At 39.6% G+C, this 23323-nt stretch overlaps 2 protein-coding genes across 5 annotated transcripts; one reads left to right on the forward strand and one right to left on the reverse strand.

The window, feature by feature from the left end:
* The first annotated feature begins 17 nt into the window (after positions 1-17).
* Positions 18-2589, forward strand: TSTD3 (thiosulfate sulfurtransferase like domain containing 3). 3 transcript variants are annotated; one of them, XM_058834749.1, is made up of 4 exons: positions 18-156; positions 302-457; positions 672-831; positions 2116-2589. In XM_058834749.1, exons 1-4 carry the CDS (start codon positions 78-80, stop codon positions 2123-2125), a joined length of 405 nt encoding a protein of 134 aa, XP_058690732.1. In that variant the 5' UTR covers positions 18-77; the 3' UTR covers positions 2126-2589. The 3 variants fall into 3 exon arrangements, with proteins under 3 accessions (XP_058690732.1, XP_058690733.1, XP_058690731.1); XM_058834750.1 differs by lacking the exon at positions 2116-2589 and adding an exon at positions 1051-2081 and having other exon boundaries at positions 19-156; XM_058834748.1 differs by having other exon boundaries at positions 20-156; positions 2168-2589.
* On the reverse strand, positions 464-21736 carry CCNC (cyclin C). 2 transcript variants are annotated; one of them, XM_058834746.1, is made up of 12 exons: positions 21605-21736; positions 20564-20670; positions 16982-17066; positions 16667-16736; positions 15168-15219; positions 12553-12608; positions 11256-11291; positions 9744-9835; positions 8951-9018; positions 8591-8670; positions 6563-6681; positions 464-626 (listed from the first exon to the last, which is right to left on the reverse strand). In XM_058834746.1, exons 1-12 carry the CDS (start codon positions 21634-21636, stop codon positions 521-523), a joined length of 903 nt encoding a protein of 300 aa, XP_058690729.1. In that variant the 5' UTR covers positions 21637-21736; the 3' UTR covers positions 464-520. The 2 variants fall into 2 exon arrangements, with proteins under 2 accessions (XP_058690729.1, XP_058690730.1); XM_058834747.1 differs by lacking the exon at positions 464-626 and adding an exon at positions 4151-5900.
* Between the last annotated feature and the right edge of the window lie 1587 nt (positions 21737-23323).

Raw genomic sequence — 23323 nt, forward strand, 5'->3', positions numbered from 1 at the left:
GGAGAAGGCGGTGTCTCCTCCCCGCCGGCCCCGGGGCCGGGCCTGGCTGGGCGGCCGCCATCGCCGGGCGGGCCGCCATGGGGCTGGGGGGCTGGTGGCGGGCGGCGCGGGTCCTGCGGGCGGCGGGCGGCGGCTGGAGCCGGACGGCAGCGCCCGGTGAGCAGGGGAGGGGATGGGTCTGTCCTGGGCCGGGGGGAGCGTGGCCGGCGGCCGGGGACAGCCCCGTGTGGCTGCGTTGGGCGGCGCTGCCCGCCCCGAGCGAGTCCCGCGGCCGGGCTGAGCGGCTGTGCCTCCCCGCCAGGCCCCACCTGCCGCAGCCTCTGCGCCGCCGCGGAGCAGAACCTCTCCTACCAGGAGCTCAAAGACCTGAAGAAGGCCAACGTCCTTCACATTGACGTGCGGGAGAGGTGGGAGATCGACAGGTTTGGAAAAATCCCGGAGTCCATCAACATACCGCGTAAGTTGTCAACGCCGCTATGTGCAGGCGTCGGGTGTTCCGTGTTCCTCCTGGCTGCAGTGGTCAAGCGGTGACTGAGCAAAGAGGAACGATGCTAAACAGGTGCTGGCATATAATAAGGCTGAACTTTTCCTCCAGAGCAATTAGAAGTCTTGCAATGTAAACCTGTCTGTGGATGGAGAATAAACAATAGCTTGTTTCCTGTATTTCCCAGTGGGTGAATTAATGGAAGCTCTACAAATGGACCCAACGGAGTTCAAGGAGCAGTATAATCAAAAAATGCCATCCAAGTCAGACCCTGTGGTTTTCTCCTGTTTGGCAGGAACAAGAAGTAAACAAGCACTTGGTTTTGCCATGTCCTTGGGTTTCAGCAGGTATGACTTTAAGAATGGGATTAATGATGCTTTCCCTCATGAAGCAGAACACGTACTCACCTTGGGGGCAAGGGTAAAAATTTACATGTGGAATATGAACAAAGCAATTGGTATTTGAGTTAGACACCTCCTCTTGTCTCCACTGAACCTTGAAATGGTAAAAGTGAGGTATACCACCCTCTGGAACAACCCCTCAGCAGCTCTGCACATGTGCCACAGGTGACACAAGCTGCTGCATGACCATGCTGCCACTGAAGGGTCCTCTGCCTCTTAGGGTGTGCCCTTGCTGAGATTCTCCTTCCTTATACAGCTTTGTAAGTACTAGTCTTGAGTTGCAGGAAGATTGGAAAGGTGGAGAACTGCTTGCTTTGGTAGTAGTACAATCTTAAATAGTTTAATAAGCCACACCCTTTGTTGAATTGCAGTTCTCCCCACAGAGTTCACTGTTGACAAAGGATGCCTTCACTTCCTGTAAAGCTTTGGATTATTTGCCAGGAGTAAAGCAGTGAAGGCAATAGCTAACAAAACAGTGAGATGATGATACAGTGAAATGCAGCATTTGGTTTGCAGAATTGTTAAACCTATCTTGGGAAGGTACCTCGCTGTCTTGAAGACTGCAGATAAAATTTAAGACACTGGTTACTTGCTCGTGTTTTCACTGAACTGCAATTCAGGAAATGGAACATTCATAATAATTGTAATCAAAAGTATGGAAGTATGTTCTTGTTTTAAAGTGAAGAATTTCCTCCATTACCTGTTTTTCATGCTGCCTAACTGAAGGAGTCAATATTAGTTTTCACAGTGGATTTTTGTTTTACATAGTTTAGTTTTGCTCAGGGTGATTTCAGACCTATAGAGCATGTAGGTTTGCAAGGAAGTAAAGATCAGTGTGCTGGGTTTATTTGGTGACAACTGAAGTATTAGACATAATAAACAGCCTGTAAATCTCTCACTTCTGAGAATCTGTTCTCACGTTCTTTTAAAAAAGAACTGGCAACTGTTTAATTGATCCAGCTGCTATTTCTTGCTTGATGTTTGAACTCCAGCATTGTCATTTGGAAGAAAAGAGTTAACAGAACTCACTCCATGGAAGCAGATAGTATTAAAGGAATGTCTGTCTGGCTCATTGAAGCTAGATACAAGTGTATATGGTTGCAGAGAATTTCTCTGTTTGTTTGGGTTTTTTTTAATCTGTTTTTTGTAGGGCTTTTTGTTTGTGGGGTTTTGGGTATCTATTTTTTACTTTTGATTTCTTTTTTTTTTTTTGCTATGTCCTCTTAATAGACAATATTAAGCAGGACTTTTCTTAAGAAAGGCATTTTCTGCATATTTCCAGAGTTCAGCAGTATGCTGGTGGCTTTGACGACTGGGTAAAACATGAACCCCCAGAAAAGAAATGATGATGACAGCCCCAGCCCTTACCCCATCAAGGCTTCGGGATGGTTTGTAGGCTTTAGCAAACTGCATGCATTCCACTTCCATAATAAAGCTCACTACTGGCTTCTTGTGTAAATGGACATTCACCTTCAAATAGCCATGCATATCAACTGCTTGGTTTAAATTATACCCAAAGACTACGACATGAACAGAGGACATTAAATTTGCTCAACCTTTCAACCTTTACTTTGGGTTATGGTTTTGGTGAATGTATGTGAAGAGAATCTAAGTGCAGATAAATGTTTATTTTTTTGGTATGACGTAGTTTATAACTGTTTAAACTCATGATAATAGAACAAATAAAATTATTTCTCCAATACATGTGTTGGGTAGTTTGTTTAGAATAGTCAAGCTGCAGATACTCTAGTATCAAGGGATCAAGGGGACAACAGAAACCCACTGCTGGCTGTGTTATGCTAGGCCTCACCAGGACTAACAATGCCTTCTGAAGATCATTAAAGTCAGACTGTACTGAGGATTTCAGAGCCACTGGAAATATTTAGTTAAATGTATAATTCATCTTGCTTAGCTGCATTGCTCAAGCCACCAAACTGCAGCATACAAATGAACAAAACAAGGCAATTTAATCAACTAAGTCAGTACTTAGTCATAAGCAGCCAATGCTTCCTTTTGTAACTGCATTAACATTTGTTTGGAACACCTAAAACTACATAACCATAAAAAAGAAACAAGTTATTCTGTGTTACACCAAGATTTTTCCAGCCCATTTTTTTCCTGTTTGGCAGCAACTGGTAATAAACGTCTGATGAAGAGCATAAACAGGGTTAGTATGTAGGGATACAATCTCATTTACAACTCAGAGTGCTTCAGGCTTTGCATGTCTTAGTATCTTTGGGTATTTGTAAATTTTCAAGAGAAACTCCCACCAGACACAGCAGTAGTGAGAAATCTTTCCCAAACTGCCATGTATTCCTTTCATCAGCTGCTGTGGCTTCTTCTGTCAGAAGTGAGTAGTTGTCACCTATCAGTCTTTACAACACCCATGATTTTTCTAGACCCCTGCTGTCTTTTCTGAACTGAGGAGTGGTGGGTTGGTTTTTTTTATAATTGGAAAATTACTGTATACCTCTTTTATATTTTCCTTTTTTATTAATCATGGTAGTTTTTTTGTAAAACATTTCTCAAACTATTTGTAGCCTGTCAAATTAGATGATCCTTTCTAATTTGCTTTCCAAATTATGGGGTTTGAGATAAATAACTTTTCTGATCCAGTTTGTTTCCTATGGGATTTTTCCTTAAGTCTTTTTCGACTTCTTGAACTATAGATGGCTTGTGTTTGCTTTGACACTTCAGTCACCTGTTGCCATATGATCTGTGAAGACTTTCAGCTACCTCTCTTTGAGATAGCACATTTTTATGCACCTCTCCTTTGAAGTGAAGCACTTTATTCACTTCTCACTTTGAAGAAAGGTGATTTTTTTTTTCTGCCTGCTTAGCAAGAATGTTGAATTCACATTGTGTTCCATTTCTTGTTGTTCAAAACTACATCTTTTTAAAACTGTCTTCACTGAATCCAGCACTTTTGACTGCACTTTATTGCCTTTCACTGTTTTTACTGGAATCAAAGCTGGTAAAATTAGCCTCATCTTCCCAGTAGAGAAATGCCTTTAGAAACTTCTAGGTACCATCAAGAACTGCCTGACATTTTAGCTCTGAGATTTAGGTCCCATTGTGCTTAACGTGTGAAGTAAAGTCAGCAAAGACTCTTCAGCAGCAAGAAAAAATGTGATCACTCTAGCCAGAATTCTTTATTAATTTCCCAACTGCAAAACATGAACTTTCTTGGCAGATTATGTGTATGTGAGAAGACTGAGGCTTACCTAAAGAACAGTTCCTGTTTAAGAACTCCACACAACAGAGGTCAAGTCGCTTTGATTTATTTCTATTCCCCAAGTCCACATTACAAATAGCACATTTTAGACTTCAAGAAATGAAAGCAAAATAGCCAAATTCCACTTAATCAGTCAAGTGTCTATAAAAGGTATGGATCAAATGGCAACCAAGTAGCAAAGACGAAAATGTATAACTTTTTGTGTTTGGGGCTGGTTCACATAATGGTTTATGGAAATAACCTGAACAGAAATAAATGCTAGTAGCCTAATGGGCTACATACAAAAACACTTCAGTTATAATTCACTGAATGACCAGCCAATTACAAAGACAGGTATTTGCAAAGAACAGGTGGGTTTTTTTAAGGGGCCAGTTTTTTGAAACAAGACACATCACAGAGCACATGTTTTCAACTATCTCCTTCCAATATTTCAGGGCAGTGAAATGTTTTGTTTCAGGAAAACAAAAACAAAAAACAACAAAACAAAAAAAAAAGACGAGAGAGAACAATGTTACTGAACTTTATCACTTAACTTTTATACTTGGGCAAGTTTGCATTATCATTCAAAATAAAGCTGTAGAGAACTTAATTAGAAACAAAGTTATCTTAAAAAAATCAACAGTTCAATTAAGGCCAATTCCTGTCTTCAGTGGGGTATCTGCCTGAGTAAGGAACGCAGGATATGGCCTTCTGTTTGAAGAAATCTCATTTTCTCCAGCACAAAGTTAACCAAGGAATCCCATTTCAGTTATTCTAGAGTTGCTCCTAACACCCCAATTAAAATTAGCCAGTATGAAGCTCACCAAACACTTGATCCTCTTAAATAAACTCTCTAAAGAACCACACAAATTCACACTAACAGTGAAGGCAGACTAGCAGTGTATATCTTTTCTACAAAAAAATCCACCATAAAAAATAGCAATAATACCCAGATCTGTACTTGATTGTGAAATATTCCGATTGTACCATACAGTACATTTATTTGAAAAAAAAAATCCTAGTATGTTGGGTTGTCTTAATTTATAACACTTGAAATGTTTCAGAAAACTGCATAATCACTATACATATTGCACTTCTCTGGTAAGCTGGGCTACTATGTATCATGGCAAAAACAACCAAGTAGATCTACTGAGGAATACAGCTTTTTTAAACCCAAAAAGAGAATCTGACTTTCTTTCCTGCAGCTTTCATTAAAACTGTAACAATATCCTTTACAGACTCTTCTAGGCATTTGTTTCAGAAGAACTGTGTGTTACTTGTTGTAGAATCTGTATTTATTTTTTTTAAGTCAACAAAACTGAAGGTAATGGATAAATTCAATATAGAGTGCACTATCTTCCTTCAGTCACAAAATGAAGACAACACAAGTCATTAATACAGTTACACTTAGGCCTCGGGTTACTGTTGCTCTAAAAATAGTTCACTTAAACACAAATAAAACCAATAATGAACTATTTGTTTTGAGTGAAAAATGTTAATCTTTTGCAGCTTGGTTTAAAGTTTGATTCCTTACACTGAAAAATCCTAGCACATTTGCTCCAGCGTCAGAGAAAATGATGTAGTTTTAGAGAAAAAGCTTTCAAAATGCTTGACACAAACAAGCTATTTATTCTTCGAGTTTTTTGTCAAAGATGGTACTAAAACCTTCTGTCCATTTCATGAACACAGGAAATATCCAGGATGTCTTGAGTCAAAGTGGTCCATAAAGAAATTCTTTGGAATGCCTTAAGATTGGCTATAACTAGAGTTCTGGCTACCATTTGGACCCTGTTCTCCTTCACTGTTGAAGAAAACAAAAACATGTCTCTTCAATAAGAAACATCACATTACATTTTTATCCTTTTTTTAAAAAAATTTAAAAATACAGTATTCTGAAAGTAATAAAACCTTTTGAAATAAAATCCATCAACATGTACATAAATAGGTCAAAATATTCTGCTCAGTTTCATTAAAAAATGCAAAGGTTATTCTCAGTATACATAAATAATTTCACCATGTTTATGTGAATAATAATTTCAATATATTCCCATGAAGCTGCCTGCTGAATCTACTTCAGAAGTCAACACTGCAAAGTTCACATTACATAAGCATGTGCACAGGAATTTGTGTGTGCAGATTCCCCAACAGTGATATTTAATCACAGTAATTAAATACGACATCAAGCAGGCTCAGTTCTATTGAATCTGGCCCAGCCATGGAGCCTCACACTGGGGTTCCTTACATTTGCTGAGCTGTATTGATCACATTCTAATCACATTAAAACTCTCTGTAAGATAATGAATGTTATGCATCCCACTAGCTCCTGAACAAAGCAGGCTGGTTTTGTATCAGAAACATCTGCACTGTAAAAATATACACTATACCTTGAATTAAACATTTACACATTCTTAAGATCCTAGTCTAGTTTTTCCATAGGAAGGGTGTAATAAGGAAGTACTGTACCTGTTTGGAGGTGGTTTTGGTTTAGGCATTTTACTAAGAATAGTAGCCATCTCTTTCCTCTCATCAAAGTTCTTCCACTGCTCATACAGCTTCAGAATAACCCTGATTATTTCTAAAATCTGCATTAGAAAGAAAAGAGATCCCAAGGTCAGACATGATAGTGATTTTACCTTTATCATAGCCCATTTAAGCGTGCAATTAACTAAACAAGCCCCAAACTGAAACTAAACAACACAATTTCCATCATAAACAGAGCTGTCTCACACTTAATCTGTTCACAAAAAAGCATTTAATTAGTTTTTTTATTTAATTGTGAATCAAAGCCTGAACTGAATACTTTCCTTTTCAATTGTATTTACTGCTTTTCTTCCCCTGCAAACTAAATACCTTTTTATTTATTTACTTGCAACTACTACCCAGCTCTAAGCTCCTAGGAAAATACAGACTTGGGCAGAATGACTGCAGCTGTATGACCACGCATTATCAAAACAGTAATTGATGATTATCAATGTTCTATATATATTAAGGGCACAGTATGGGAAAACAAAAGCCCAAAACCACAAAACATTCATCTGAACTTTTCCTTCCAAGAAACAGAGCCAAGTTTTTAAACACTTCTTATATTCTTATATACATATAATAAGAATTGTTGACACTTCATATTCCGCTTCCGGAAGCGTAAGCATTCCACACCAGTTTGGACACTTTCTATCTACCTTAACTTCCTATTAAATTTCTAGTGCAATATTCTATATAAAAGCTGGAGAATGTTTCATTCATAATATGTTTCATCATTCTCTAATAGACTTCTTTCTGCTTTTTAATACATGAACTTTGATTAAGTGCTAGAGCAATATATTTTGTCCTTGAAACAAAAGTCATAGTTGGTGAAGAAGTCCACAGTGTTCATGTGGAAAAATCAAGCTTAGGCTTTATCACTGACACGAGAACCAATACTTGTAAACATTCAAAGATATTCAGTATCAATCTTATGGTAATTTTATCTATTAAGTACAGGTTAGTTCTCCTTTGCTGCCAGTTTATTATCACCCTGTCATTAAATGTATGACAGCATAATTCACAGAGCTCTTGACACAGCATAGCATCCCCACTGAGCTTAAATTTCAAGATAAATCCTGGAATACAAACACAATGTTGAAACATCAGTGGGATAAAGGGCAATACCAGGGGCACAAAGGGAAATGGCAGTCTCATTCATAGTCTCAGTCATAACAGGCTATTTAATTCCAGACACTCAGTCTCAAAAAAGACTGAAAAAAATATGTGCTAACTGAAAAAAAATACGTGCTAAGTGAAACAGTGTGATAAGGAATATGAATACTACTTTGATTTCCTTGCTGGAGCTAAATAAAGGTTAAAGAAGCCAATCTAAAATGTCAAAGAAACTAGTGAGGATGAAAAACATTGTTAGTCTAAGGACAACTGCACCCTAAAACCTAATAAATTAATGAAGGGGATTATTTGCCATGGAATTTGCATTAGCAGGGAACTCAACAGAATGATCTTGGTGTCTCCCTGTTTACAACTGATTGAAGTCACAGCTCTGGGCATCCTGAAAGTGTCAAAAATGTTCTACACTATGCTATACTCTGCACATGTATAGGGAGAAAATGATAACGGTGTGCTGGCACGATGCTGAAAAGAAAATCACATGCACTTGAATTTAGAAGTCAAACTGGTGCTGGCAATCTTGTGTGATGGGAAGACACTGGGAATTCTTTTTCTGGAAAACAATGTAAAAGATATTTGGTTTATGTTTCTGTCTGGAAAATGGCAATACCAGGAATACTCTTCTATTATGCAATGGTTTTGTCTTGATTTTTGGGCAGGGTGATAACCAAATAACCTGACATTGTCACCCTTCCAAAGAGATCTGCCTAACTTCAAGAGCATTGAACAAGATCATTGAATTTTAAGTTCAAATCAGTATTGTGGATGTGCAAGACAACCATGACTACTATTTCTGGTCAGTCCATAAACAAGTGGTGGGATTAAAAAGCAGAGTACCTTTTCCATATCAACAGATAGCTCAGCAAACCATTGCCTTGCATCCTTCTGCTGGACAACACAGGCCACATGTAGGCAAGCTGCAAAGATCAGGTGACATGGATACTGAACAAAGATACACTCCCAACACAGTTAGAAACATTCTATTTTTTATAAACTCTACACAGTTCAACAGAGAAAACTCGGGATTCATTATCTAACTTTTCTTTAAGGCTCTTTAAATTACAAGGCTACAGTGTCAGTGCTGTATGAAATACAACCTGAAGCACCTTATGAGACCACTCATCACAATGCTTGTGATGGGACAGTGCACAAAATACATCCAGTTAAACATGACAGGAAAGATTACTTGTTACTTACCTAGAGCTATCATGAAAGGAGGGTACAGCAGACAAAGATCAGTTCTATATGTGTCATTCACTATCCTCCTGTACAAAAACGAACTTGTAAGTATCTTTCTATTCACCTTTAGACTATATTCCATCAAAAACTACTGTTGGTTTACAAATATATTGTTAGTTTTCCAGATGGTCGCAACTATGAGGCTCCAGGGCAAAACATCAAGGAAAGAGATCTTTTCCCTTGTAAAAATCTCTTAACACCTTTCTTTTTCCCCTTGAAATTACAGCAGAAGTTTATTTGGAAATATTCTTTTAGTACATGTCTTTCTTCAGTGGATGTGTATGTATACCATCAAATAATTATCTGTTCCACAAATAAGTAAGGGCTAGCATAAAAGTAGTACTTCTACTGTCTTTCTGTATTTGAAACAGTTGAAGAATAAGAGTTCTGCTAACACAGTTAAAAAACCCTGTATATTACTTCTACCTCCTATGACATGCTACAGCAAAAAGACAATGTTGACAGAAAGAAATTTCCTCTACTCGTAGTCACCATTCAGTAATGTTAAAACTGTGCTATTAGAGCTAGTCTAAAAAATAAAAATTAGACCACTGCAAAGTAAAATTATTACAGGGTTAAAGACAGAATAAGCTAAGTCAGGGACATATACCTGCACAGGTTAACTAGGGCACCCTTTGTATTCAAATATGGCTAAGCCTGCTTTATTCAGCAAAAGCTTAACCACCTTTGAAGCGTAAGTATTAAACGCTTTCTTGATGAAAGGAGGAACTATTTCCATTGTCTTCATTACCATGCGAGAGGTAGCAGCATGTCTTCTTGGCCCATATCTTGCACATATTGGAGCAAAGGTCTATAAGGATGATATACTATCAAACAGCAGTCCTAGGAAAAATGTCATTGGGACAGAAGTTAGATTACAATGCAGATCATGTTGTCACTTCGTATTAAAACATTTGGTTTACAAGTCAATTACTGATTATTTTTTCAAGTAGCATTCTAACACCTAGCCCTGCTCTAATGAGGGCAGTGCTCTCTTTAGAATACCATTACACAGCACAGTTGCCAGTCTGTCAATGTCCTTCCCCTACGAGACACAGAAAGTCACATCTGCAGCACACTGAAACCTCATTTGCTTACAAACCCGTAATTCCCACTTGGAAATACAAAACGCTGCCAGAAAACAGTCTGCTACTAAATACCATACATGGAGAGCATGCCAAAATAATTGATGCTGGTTTGGAAAGAAAGAAAAGAAAAATTCCACTGCTCTCAAATCCCCTCATTTCAGGTCCAGATAAACAAGAAGGAATAATCCTCTTGCTAAAAGCAGCCAACTGTGTGGATACTACAGGGAAAAGCCGCATTATGTTACATGTGCTGAACACTTAAGTGAAACACAGTTACTGCACACACCATATATTGCATAGCATACTGGAAAAATAAGTGAATCCCCAAAACATAACTTCTTGTAAATGCAATTGCTTGTACTAAAACTCCTGTATACAAAATCCAAGAGTTACTGCCAAGCATAGCAGAGGTATCAAAGACTAAATCTAAACAATTATCTAAAAACTGTATTAAAACAACTTGTAGGTACAAACTAAAACTTTCATGTGATCTCCTCTGTGATCAGTTCCCAAAGCACATTCTCTCATCTGCTGTCTAACTCACTAAGCTGCTCCCTGGCTTCTCTGTCCCTTTCTCTGCACTTGAGCAGAACTACCCTAGTACAGCAGTACTAGAGTTCAGTGCTTAACCTGTCCAAGTCCAAGCCATATGCAGAAATTAGGCACCACTTTACCCAAGCCCCCTAAGAAGCCTGGGTTGCCTCCTTTCAGCTACCTGAGCAAACACAGCAACGGGATAGCTATTCTTACAAAAATCAGGTATGGCTCCGTTCTTTGAAAGCATCTGGAAGAAAATGTCCTACTGTGCTGCTTTGATCCAACAGCCTAAGAGTTACAGCACCATCTCAGAAAATGGGAGGCCTAAATTCAGTTTCTTCCTCACAGGATTCAAACCCACATCTCACTTCCTAGAAGATTACTCTAATTATTAGGTTGTTATAGACTAGTCTGAGTGGGATAGTACCCACACCTTCTGCTAGAACATATATTTGTAGCCCCAGATTCTTCCAGGCAAGAAGTAGAGGGCATAGAAAGAATACAACTCCCCATGGTAATGACTAGACATTCCATCTAGGGAAAAAAGGACACCGACATCCCAGTCTCTGCATCAGGACTTAGATACAGTTAGATCTCTCACAAAAACAGAAGCAGTTCCACCAAAAAACTCAACCTACCATTAATTCTAAGAGATAGAATTCACATTCTAGTATCTGTAAAGAAGCAAAATCACAGTTAATAAGCAGCATGTTTCAGGCAGCAGAAAGAATTAACTGACACAGTTTAACATCACAAATGCACAGGAATTCTCAACAACTATTTCCAACAGTCCTAAATGCATTTTATCTGAAACACAAAACCAAACAAAAATAATATTATTGGCTATTGCCTTATCACTATCATAACTTAACTCCAGTAATAACAATGAATTTAAATATTTTACATCAAGTTTGCTATGAAAGACTACTTCATTGGCAGCACCTGTCTGATTTGTTTCAACATCTTGTAGTAGCAAATTGTTCCCAGTGCATAAAAACTTCACAGCAATAGAGAAGTTCTTTTGTAGAATTAGAGCATCTTCATCAGCCCACCAACTTGCCAAATAGCCTTTCAAAATGTTTTCAGATGTAATTTCACATGAAATATTCTCTCCAATTGCAGAAATTATATCAGCTTTCACTCTCAATAGAGAGGGTGATGTATTGGTGACATCAAGGAAAAGACTGGACTAATTTGGCTATACGAAAGCAGTACTCCAAAATGTATTTCCATTTGCCTTTAGCTGTAAAACAGCAGTGCAGTTTTATTAAAAGGTCTTAAGTATTTTATATTCTGATGTATCATTTGGCTTTCTAGATTGGGTGAAAACCAACAAAAAAGTATTTTTTACAGCCAATCTAAAACTATTGAGATGTTTAGCTTTCAAAATTCTACAGCACAGGTCAAAATTGGTTTTAAGAAAAATTATAAAACTTCTAAGTATTGTGACTGAGAATACATTGAAAACCACTGGTAATTTTAAATTTTAAGTACAAATTAAAAACTATTTTTCAAGAGACATAAAATTTTACAGGCAAAAATAAAATTGCTTTCTGTAAGCCAACTGCTCATGTGTGCAAACTTGGAAGCACTCCAGGTGCAAAGGCCATTTACTTTCCCTGGAGCAATGTATCTGTAACCAAGAATATTAAAAAAATCCTAAATCTCTTTTCTCATCATACTATAGAAAAACTACTATTTCAGTCACCCTCTTAGATCACTTGTCTTTCCGGTCAACAATTTAAGGAAAGAAGGTTACATAATATTCTTATTATTTTTAAAAGTAACTTTCCCAATATTCTATGCAAAAATAATCAAGAACAACCCTGACATATGAGGATGAAAATATTTATTTCTTAGAATTTAAAAGACAGAATCTCCTGCTAATAATTATTAATTTATTTGATCAAGCTGTATTTCAAATAGCATACTTACATGGTTCATCCTATAAGGAAACTCCTTTGGAAAGGCATATGAAAACCTAGTTTTCACTACAGTAAACACAAAAAAGTGTGTTAAAAATAATGTAAATAATACTTTTACTTCATTCCCTTTCTATTCATTCATCTGTATACAGCATTTCAATCTGGCAGCACAACTTTCAGTTTGTGGCTTTCATTACAAAATGTTTGTATTCTAAAGAGAAGAAATAACTTAAAAGATTTAAGATCCTGAAAATGAAAGAGAAATACATCCAGAAAGCCAGATTTGCGCAGATACTCAGCCAGACACTTGACTGCTGCTTTGGACACTACTAAGACTTCTGGTTAACCACCAACTAGCTTAGGGACACCTAACTTCCCACAAGTTACACTCACAGAGCTCTCCAGCTACTGATGTTCTGGATGTCAGTTCCAAATCCAAATGTAATTTTCATGTGGGATTTTTTACATAGGTTTGATCCTTCAACATGCAAGATTTTAAAAGAACTAATGAAGTCTTAGAAAAGCAAGCCCAAGGGCAGGGTAAGGGATTTCTTCCAGGCCATAATGTAATGATGATCTCCAGTTGAGATATTTAATGAATCTTTGTGTATTTTACAAGAAGAATGAGTACAGTCAGTGCACTGGTAGGAAGCATGTTAATATGCAAAACCAGAGTGATTTCATGTCAGAACACTGAACAAAGAAAAAGAAGAACACTTGAAGATGTGGATTTGAGATCTGAACAAGTGAAACATTTAAAAATCTATTTTAGGTCCTTGTCCTCCAAGGAAAACAGGTAACATTTAACATCCTGGAAGTGGACAATATTCCTTATATTTATGAGAGACAGTATATTATTAAATTATATTATCAATATTACTTCCAGAAAATCAGTATGACATTCACTTCAAAGGAAAGACAGCATCAGTCCTCTGGACCTAAGAATTCACCATTCAGACCTAAGGTGAACTTTGCTAGAAAATTTGTTGTAGGACACCAAGACTGGGCTACTGGTCAGAAAACTTAATTATTTCAAGAAAGAGAAGAATTAATAAAAGAGTTTCTCAACATGTATGCAAACTGAAGAGGTACATGGTAAAAAAAATACTAATTGGAGAAAAATAGGGAGAAAAAGAATTTTTCCCACAACGCAAGCCATAGACACAACCATTACATGGAGCTATCATTTTAGTGAGATGTGTTAACAGAGGAAAAACCTTATGAAGAGGTTGTTGAAAATCAGGCTAGGATTATCTTCCTTATAAAGGAAGCAAATGTTATTAACTTCATGTTGCCACCTAGCTAAAAACAAGCAAACCTCTTAAACCAGGCATTATTACATTAGTCACCCCTTTTGTTAGGCTGCTTTTGTTTTCACTTGTCTTGCCTCATCTTTTCTTGCCTTTGGTATTAAGGCCTCCCAAAAACCGCTGTGTGCTACCAAAGCAACTCTGGTAAAGGAAGACCAGATAGAATAAAAGAATAAATGCCTGGAGAAAGCCTATTGCATTTTTCCCCTACTTCCATGAAATGCATAGTACTTATCAGGGCAGACAGGACTTCTAGGTCTGAAGGCTGTGGGGAAAATCTTCTATAGGATCCTGAGACTGGGATTTTGAGAAACAGCACAGCTAAGAACTATATGTCCACGTAAAATCAGCTGCCACATATTCACCAAAATCCATCTAACCTTCTCACGGATGCATCAAAACTTCCACATAATGATGTTTCTGATGTAAAAACAGCAACTCTCAGTGCTAAATCCAATACTGGTCTTGGTCATGCTGGCACCAAAGATGTGTTTCAGTTCCTGGTGGCAGAACTGTCACACGGCCAGCCCCATGGACTGATACACTCTCTGCATGCAGAGGCTACAGAAGCAGCCAGTCACCTGTCCCCTCAACAGCTACAAGGGATTTTGAAAGCGCTGACCTACATACATTTGGAAGAGCACAGCCAGGAATTGCCCACTGAGAGCAGCTGGACCTTCTGGGTCAGATAATAGCATTCAGCTAAGGAAGACATCACTTTAAGAGTTTGATGGACAAGATACAAGTTACATGAACTGGGAAATACAAGACAAGTGGGAAAGATAGAGAATTAAGTAACTACAGTGTAATTTTATTGAATTCACTGCGAACGATAGGTTATAAAATGTATTTTTAGAAATAAATATCATGTCCAAAGACTAATTTTATGATGGGGGAAAAGGATTAAAAAAAATTGAAGGTATACAGCCTACCAACAATTCTTAAAACAGGTACTGCCACAGAGCCATACCTTTTACTAAACAAAGCCGTAAATTTCCAATTCTATCTTTGAGTAGTCAGAATTCAATTTACTACTTGAGGTTGTTTATAAATGTCAGTAGCTTTATTTTATGACTTTGCTTTCACTTATGCCTTGCATAAATTCCAACCATAATTAACCAAAACTAATACAAAAAGGACCCTTCTGTCTCTCTATTTGGAAACAGAAGCCATTTATTTATTCTAAATGGTTTTAACTGGCTCTTACAGTCCGCCATGATTTGATAAAAAACTACCTTCTAAAAAAAAGCAAAGAAACAAAGTAATCGCCCTATAGAGATACCTAACTAGAGTGTAATGAAAATTACATACTTACATACAGAAGTAGCAGCAGAAATCAACCTTGTATTTGAAACAACACCAAATTCCTGAAGAAAAAGAATGCCAGATGAGGTGAACCACCTGAAACACCATATACTCACACTGTTATCAAATTAGAATAATGGCTTCTTACTAAACTGGGATTCTTTTTGCAGTATTGTAGTATTTGGTTTTTTCCCCCACCCTTTTTTTTTTTTCCTCCTTAAGGTGAACAGGATTAAACTCTTTACCTAAGAGTTATTTCATTGACTAGTTTCTTGCTTGTTTGTGAGGAACAGTAAAGATTTACGGAAGGTACTAAAGCCACAAAAGCTCAGTTGGCTAACATTCTTTATATAAAATAGAGAAGAGGGCTTCAAGAAGGTTATTTTTTTCCTTATCCCATTTGGAGAGAAAACTGTCTTTACAAACCTGCCATTAACTACCTTTTTAAGTTATGTTTTCCTGAAGTCTTAGCTCCTCTGCTGAGACAGCAATCTGAAAATTTTCTGTATACAGTGTTCTTTCAGAGAAGTCCACAGCTGAATCAATAGTGCTGCCCTCTAAAGCTGCAAAAGCTTTAGGAAGGCTACACAGACTTCTAATTTAAGGTACATCTATGTATATAAATCTAATCTATGTCTGTACCTGCTTAAAGGCTTATTTAACAGGATGATATAAAAAAACAAAAACACTCTCCCTTTTTTACTTGATGTCTTCTAAACACTGAAAAGTGTCACAGGACTTCTACAGACAACAGTATCACATGTCACCACTAGTTTAGTAGGACTGTTTCTACAGTCCATTAAGTATTTGAGTTCCTTCTGTAAAATTCCTTAGTGCTGACATATAAATTGTCCAATTTGACTTTTTTCCCTTACACAGACACTTCTCAAATAGCTGTAAAACTTGCCGCATTACAGAGGACTAACAGCAGCACCCAGCTGATGCCAACTCTTGGCCACATTCAAAGGGAAGTACCAATAGTGGAGACACAGAGCCCTCTCACCACGATCCCTAAGGGGTCAGTTCCTTATGATCATTTCTCAAGGACAGCACATGATCTACAACATACTTTTAATTCAAGTAATGAAAGTGTGGTAAACTCTGAGGATCCCTTGCTATATGAAAGAGAACAAGATAATTAGGAAAAAATTCCAATTATGTTTTAAAGTTTGAGTAAACATAAATAAGGAGAAACACACCAGAAAGGAGACACTGCTTAAGATATACACAATTTAAGATACAGTGTATGTAAATATGTAAACACTGTGTCACAGTGAAACAGTCATTTAAAATATTCTTTTCAATTTTCAGAGGCACTTCAGGGTAATTCAGACAAAGTTTGAAGGCCTTCTCTGTCTCCTTTTCTTAAATGTTATAGAAATCTATGCAAAAAAGAGAAGGTTTTAACCCCCAAAGCATGAAGAAAGACAAAAAATTTAAAAGTCCTAAACGTTTTCTTTCTCTCATACATCACATAATGTTACATTAAAAAATTGTAATACTTCATACCTCTACTTTGGATGCCAAAAACACACACGTAGGAGCCATTAATACTGGATCTATACTTTTTAGGGAATATCTGAAATGTTACAACAAAATTATAATATGTTGTTTCATACATGTAGAACGATTAATCTATTAAGAGCACCACACTTCCTTTTGAAAAAGCAAAGCTTAAGTTAACTTTATTAAAGCATAAAAGCTTTACACCATCCAAAAAACAAAAGTGGCACTGTTTTTAATACAGAACTGCATTTTTAAAGGGCTACCAAAATGTGCCTAGCAAATGTTTTATTCTTGTACCATCATAGTAAACAGTCCTACCTGGCATAGAATCTCTTGAAGTAGACTGTAGCAGTGGCAATAACTTGTTGTCTTAATTTAAGATGTTCACCTAAAGCCTGGATAACTTAAAAAAAAATGAACAAAAGCTTGAGTTGAGTTTTTTTAAACAATTTGACACCAAATAGCAACGGGTCTCAAAACATGGCTAGTGCTGGGGATTCTAAGGAGCAGCACCACAGTCTCCTCCCTCAGTTCAGTTGCTCTAGAGAGACACAACACGGTGCTGTGAACCTACAGACCTGCAGGTGAAGAACCGCTGCCTCCTGAAGCTTGGGGACACCTTCAAAAAGGAAAAGGAACCTTGACTTCACTGTGTACAAAATGAGTATGACCTTTAAGAAGATGACAACACAAATCTCAGAAGGGTGAAGCTCAGGTATTCCATTTTAGAGCAAAACAAATTCAGACACAGGAAATATAAATCCTCAGCTCTTCAGTGCCACAGAAAATTGATGGGTTTCTCTCAAACAAGTAAAGCTGCCAACACAAACACGGTCATTAAATTTGGCAGAGGCAGCAGGTGTTAAAAAAATGACATATTTAGTCTAGGGAGAGGGGGTGGGAGACCAGAGGATGCAGTCAGCTGCTCCATCATGGTGGTCCTCTGCCAGTTGGCCAAGAAACAACCCTGGTGTCATCTGTGCAGGTAGCTCTTGTTTGGCCTCCCAGGCAAAGGAAAGGTGCCAAGCAAATTAGACGCATCAAGCTGGGATTAAGAGCAGGGGTTGGATGTAAAGAATGGCACAGTGAAAAATAAGGTTGTTACTTGTTATTTTTCCCATACTTCTTCGCCGCCATTATTCTGAGCACGGCTTGGCCGGGCGAAGACTCCCTCTTCTTTTTTTCCTCCCTCATGAGAAATGTCAAAAACAGTACCTTAAAATATACTTAAGTAGATATTTAAAATATGTACAGCAATACCAAGACAGTGACCACTGGTGGGAAAAGCAAACAATTCTGTTGTCAGTCATCACTAAATTCTTAGTCTTTACTTAAACATTCAAGTGGAGAATTTTTTATCCATGCTCTTATCACATATCCCCTGTGAATGGCCAGGGTACACATTTGTCACCCATGGGCAAGGCCCAAAGCAACACTAAATGCCTGTCTGTGTCATATCATTCTTTTTCTAGAGAAGAATGCCAAATTGGGACTAGTTTGACAGTGACAGTAGGACAAGCAATACTTCCAAAAAGGGTGTTAAACCCAGTATGCAATGTCTGCACAAATATCAAACATTTTATCAGCATAGCTTGGGAGGCTGGAAAGAATTTTTGAGTTTAATTTGACCATGGGGCTAAAAAGCTGTCCTACTACTAGGGCATCAAAAAAATTCAAGTATTAGGCTAAACAGAATTCTCCAAATATGTTTCATACTCCCATGGGATTTTCAGGAATGGTTAGGCCATCTGCTGTCAGAGAAAAACCAAGTGTGGTTTAGAAGAAAAAAATGGACAGGAGCCTAGAGAGACTTAATGAAATGGAAGCTTGTATATGCCGGGAAAAAGTCCAACACTTGTAATTATTCTAGTATTTGAAAAGAAACTATAAGATAATTTATTCCTGTACATTTACAAAGTAAGTAGGTTTAGTGATTTGGTTTTTTTTAATAAATGTTGTTTTAAATCTGAGTATTTTGGGTAGCCTTTAACACAAACATTACTGCTTCTTCCCAAAATGAAAAAAGGAAAACAACTACTACATTTCTCAACCAAAACCAGCTAAGGCTTGGTGATCCAAACAGAGGAACCAACATCAGTTTCTTTTTTCAAACTCCTTTAGAAGAAGTTCTTTTTCCTTTTCTTCATAGCTGCAGGGTGCTATACAATCAGTTAGTGATCTACTGCACTCGTTTTCCAATGAGGAAGCAGCAGGAAATTGCCCCTCTCCATGCAGATTTTAATTGCTTTAGGGAACAACCATCTCCTGGGCTGACACACACTGAATGTGACACGCTGTGGCTGAGCCTCATCTGCTCTCAGGTAGTGCAGATGGGAGACAAGGGGGGACCCAAAGCACGGCCTCTATTCAGAGGCAGGCGATGATACAAACCATCGAGGCGAGCTCTGCCTGAGCACAGAGCACCCCTGACTGTCCTGCCCTCTTTGCTAGAGAGGGGGAGAAGGCTCAGCACCACTCTCTCCTGCAGAGTAGGCTGTGTTCATACAGGCACAGGGGAGATGCTGGCAGAGCTGTTCTCCAGCTGCCCCCAGTCACTCACCTACCTTTAGGGGAGGCATGGAGTGCCAAGGCAAAGGACCCTGGGAACCACAAACCAAAACTAACTTGTTTACTTTGTAAAGCTTTGTTTACTCAAGAAAAACAATTAAGTGAAACACTTAAAAAGCATATTTCACAGTTAAAATTAATACTAGTAAAAATTAGCATAGAAATACAGTTTTAAAAATATCCATAACCCTCCTTTTGTCTCCTTTTGTGTTATGAAGTTATGACACTTGGTTTTGACCTCGAGAAATTTCAGGACTGGATCAAATGGGTAAATCATTGCTAGCTTCATTTCCTAATGCCCTATAAGCAATAACAGAGGTATCCATAGTGATCATGTTTATAGCATATGCAATTGTTACAAAAATAACTAAGCTAAGAGAGAAGCTGGGATAAATATCTTTCACAGATATCATTCCAGCACTGACATAAGATCTTCCAGTGGCTTTGGGAAAGTCACTTCACTTCTCTGTCTCAAGTCTGGCCAGACAGCTGCAAAAAATAAGCATTCTGTACTTTAAAGAACTGCTGCAAAAAATAGATAAAGAGCTGCTTAAAAACAAGTTAGCTATTAATATTAGCTAGCAATATCCTTTGCATAAGGTGATTTTTTAAAATATTGAACAATTGCACAGAGAAAATTTTACGTGCCTTTGTGCCAGGTATGGCCATTCATACGGATAGCTAAATGCTTTGAAAGATCAAGTAAATCTTAGACAATTTTGCATACAAGTCCCAAATTCTCTGTGAGAACAGGCTGCCTGCCAACAGCTCTCAGAAACTTGTAGACAATTTGAGAGCCACCTGGTACTGGGAAATTAGTCAGAAGACAAAACACAGGCTGTGTTGCAGGTTTCAGAGAATGTAAATATACACAAATAACAAGTTTCCAAACTCTGCTGTTTAACAGGAAGGCACAGATCACCTAAAATACTTACCCCACCCTAAGAACTCACCAAAAGCCCAGGCTGAGTACTAATGCTTGACATTGAGCCTTTAATACACTAGCTTAGCAATCTCTGCTTGCTTCTCCTCCTTTTATGTTTTGATAAGAACCTCTTGAAAACAAGAAAATTTACTGTTTTGTCCCATCACAGGTTAAAAGGTTATATATGCAGCTAATTAGCCTTCAAAGTCTCCTAGAATTATGTTAGTACAACTAACAAATAATGACATTATTTATAATATTATATATTCCACGTCTTTGTTAAAATAAGCTGCAAAAGTATATATAATACCACAATGAAAACATTACATTCCTTAAGCAATCCAAACCTCTCTTTAGACATGGCACACATTGCACAGATTTTATGGCAAAAATAAAAGAAGTTTTACCATTAGTAAAAAATATCTGTAGCTTCCAATATTCTTCTTCAGTCAGAAATTTCAAGTCTTTCTGGCGTTCTTTCAATAGATCTTGTTTATCCAAAATCCATTGTAAGCTAAAGGAATGGAAAATAATTTCAGCAATTCTTTATCAACATTATACTGAGAGTCTCCCATACAAACAGACTATGAATTAAGGCTCGGGGATAAAGGCCTTGTGGCCTATTAAAAAACCCACAAACAGTCTTCTCAAGCAACTGTTCTCCAGGATTTTTGAAAGTTAGACAACTGAAGAAAACCCAACAAAAAACCAAAAACCAAACAACAAAACATGAACTACCGGGGCTGAGATTAGCCTCCACCAGTAGCAAACTGAGCTGGCTGTACAGATCTTAGACCCTGACAGTCACTAACAAGGTTTATGTTGCAGCCATTTCATTACGGGCACCATTCAAACCTTGACGCGCTCAGCATGAAGCGTTTCAGGGCAGAATCGCAGAATCCATTAGGTTGGAAAAGACCTCTGAGATCACCGAGTCCAACCCATGACCGAACACCACCCAGTCAACTAGACAATGGCACAGAGTGCCACGTCCAATCTTTCCATAAGCACCTCTCGGGACGGTGGCTTCACCGCCTCTCTGGGCAGTCCGTTCCAGTTTCAATCACACTTCCTAATGTCCCACCCAAGCTGAGCTCCGGCTGCCCCGCCGCTGGGCACAAGCGTGTCAGGGACCCAGGCTCCCGCACTCCGCCGCTGGAGCCCAGGGTGGGGCGGGCACCGACACCGGGACGTGACCCCTGTCCCGGAGCGCCCAAACGCTTCCCAAGCGGCGGCTGAGCGGGGCAGGCTCGGGCTGCTGCCGCAGCCCAGCCGGGTCCCCACCAGGGCCCCGCGGTGAGCAGGCCCCGCCACCCGCCCGCCGCTCCCCCGGCCGCCCCGGGCCTCCCTTCAGCGCCGTGCCCGCCGCCCGGCCCGGCAATGAATGAACAGAGCGCGGCGGCGGCCCGCAGCACCCCTGCCCCACACCCCGCGGCCGCGGCACCCACTAGTGAGAGCTCTGCCAGAAGTTCCCGGCCATGGGAAGCAGCGGAGCGGGGAGGAGGCGCCCGGGCCCGCGATGCCCCGGCCCCGCCGCCACAGCGCCGCCGCCCCCGCGCCGGCAGCAGGAAGGAGGAGGCGGCCGCCGCCGCCGCCGGCCGGCAACACGCGGCGCTGGGAACCGTTCCCCCGCGCTCGGGTTCCGCCCGCCCCGCCGGCCCCCGCAGCCCCGCCGGCTGGCCCAGGGACGCGGACCGGGATGGGCCGGGAGGCACCTTCCAAACCACCCAGTCCAGCCCCTGCCATGTGCAGGGACACCTTCCACTAGGCCGGGTTGCTTAGCGCACCGTCCAACACGGCCTTGAACGCTGTCTGGGATGGGGGAGCCATAGCTGCTCTGGGCAACGTGTTCCAGGGCCTCACCACCTTCTCGTGGGAAGGATTTCATCCCTATATCCAGTCCAAACCTGCCCTATGTCAGTGTAAAAACGCTGCTTCTCCTAATAAGGTCCCTGTTGTAAGCAGCCAGGAAGATCCAGAGCTTGCTTGTGCTGTCTCCGCCTCACCTAAATTTCACCTTAACTTAGCTGTTCCCAAGTTTTCACAGCTCAGCTTGCTCCCTGCTGGAATTTCCCTCATCGGGGAGAGCCTCTAGAGGTATTCACTTAATAATTATAAATGTAAACTATAAACAGGAAGTATATGGGCCTTCTTTCTTTCCATGCGCTTTCCTGTGGTGGCTCTCATTTTTAGCGTGATCTGAGATGTTATCAACACATGTATTGAGATGTATCAATATCATGCACTTGAAAACTTGGGAACAGGTAAGTTAAAGGGAAATTTAGGTCCTATTTCAGAGCTATGAAGCAGAGGGAAGACGCACAGGGTAAGATGTTGTCATGGTTTAGAAATTATATTCTCAAATGTCGTGTTCACACTGAAACTACTCCAGACCCCACATGACTTGCACACTTTCCTGTCCCCTTGTCCCTCCCCTCTGGGTGGCTGGAGAGCAGAATTGGAGGCACAAAAGGTAAAGATCATGGACTGAGAGAAGAACAACTTACTGGAAAAAGCAGTGAGATAAGAAATGAACAGTAACTGCAACAATACTAATGACAGAGTGTACAAGAAAACAAAAGCTGTCGCTCACCCCGTGGAAATCCCCATCAATGTCCAACCGCTCCCTCTGCAGTGCTATCCCTATCTGCAAGCAAGCCTTTCTCCTGCCCTGTCCCTGGAAAGTGACAGGAGGTGGCATAGAATACCCTCTAGATCCTGTCCCTGGCTCCTCCTGGCTACAGCAGAAATTAACGCTGTCCTGGCTGGAACTGGGACAGATGGAAACAGTGGTGTTTCTTCTAAACGTCTTTGCTCGCAGAATGAGACACCATTCTGACATGCCAGAGAGACTCTAGGTTTGAGACAGTTTATACATAGCAATGTGGAGTAGGGAGGTAGAGAAAAAAAATTTGCATACCCTTTATCTTTCCCTTCTCAGTGCAAGGAGACACGATGGAAACCATAGGTTGGGTTTGTGGGGAGTCTGTGGGGGCTCTCTGACCTGAGACCTGACACCTTTCCCCAAAAAATATCCAGACTTTTCAGGGTATGGGAAAAGGTACTTACTCTGCTCTGTCAATGTCACAAAGAGGTGAACCAAATTGCCAGCAAATGCCCCAGATCACAGCCACCCATGACCACATCACACACAGCATAGCACAGCA

This window comes from Poecile atricapillus, chromosome 3 (genome assembly GCF_030490865.1).
Source record: "Poecile atricapillus isolate bPoeAtr1 chromosome 3, bPoeAtr1.hap1, whole genome shotgun sequence".
Lineage (NCBI taxonomy): Eukaryota > Metazoa > Chordata > Aves > Passeriformes > Paridae > Poecile > Poecile atricapillus.

Excerpts from the sequence above, each read along its gene's own strand:
- TSTD3 (XM_058834748.1), top strand. The coding sequence starts at position 78 with ATGGGGCTGGGGGGCTGGTGGCGGGCGGCGCGGGTCCTGCGGGCGGCG. Across the intron at positions 157-301 it reads GAGCCGGACGGCAGCGCCCG|GCCCCACCTGCCGCAGCCTC; the intron begins GTGAGCAGGGGA and ends CCTCCCCGCCAG. Across the intron at positions 832-2,167 it reads ATGTCCTTGGGTTTCAGCAG|AGTTCAGCAGTATGCTGGTG; the intron begins GTATGACTTTAA and ends GCATATTTCCAG.
- CCNC (XM_058834746.1), bottom strand. The coding sequence starts at position 21,636 with ATGGCCGGGAACTTCTGGCAGAGCTCTCACTA. Across the intron at positions 16,737-16,981 it reads TTCAAGAGATTCTATGCCAG|ATATTCCCTAAAAAGTATAG; the intron begins GTAGGACTGTTT and ends GTAACATTTCAG. Across the intron at positions 627-6,562 it reads CCAAAACCACCTCCAAACAG|ACAGGTTTACATTGCAAGAC; the intron begins GTACAGTACTTC and ends CTCCATCCACAG.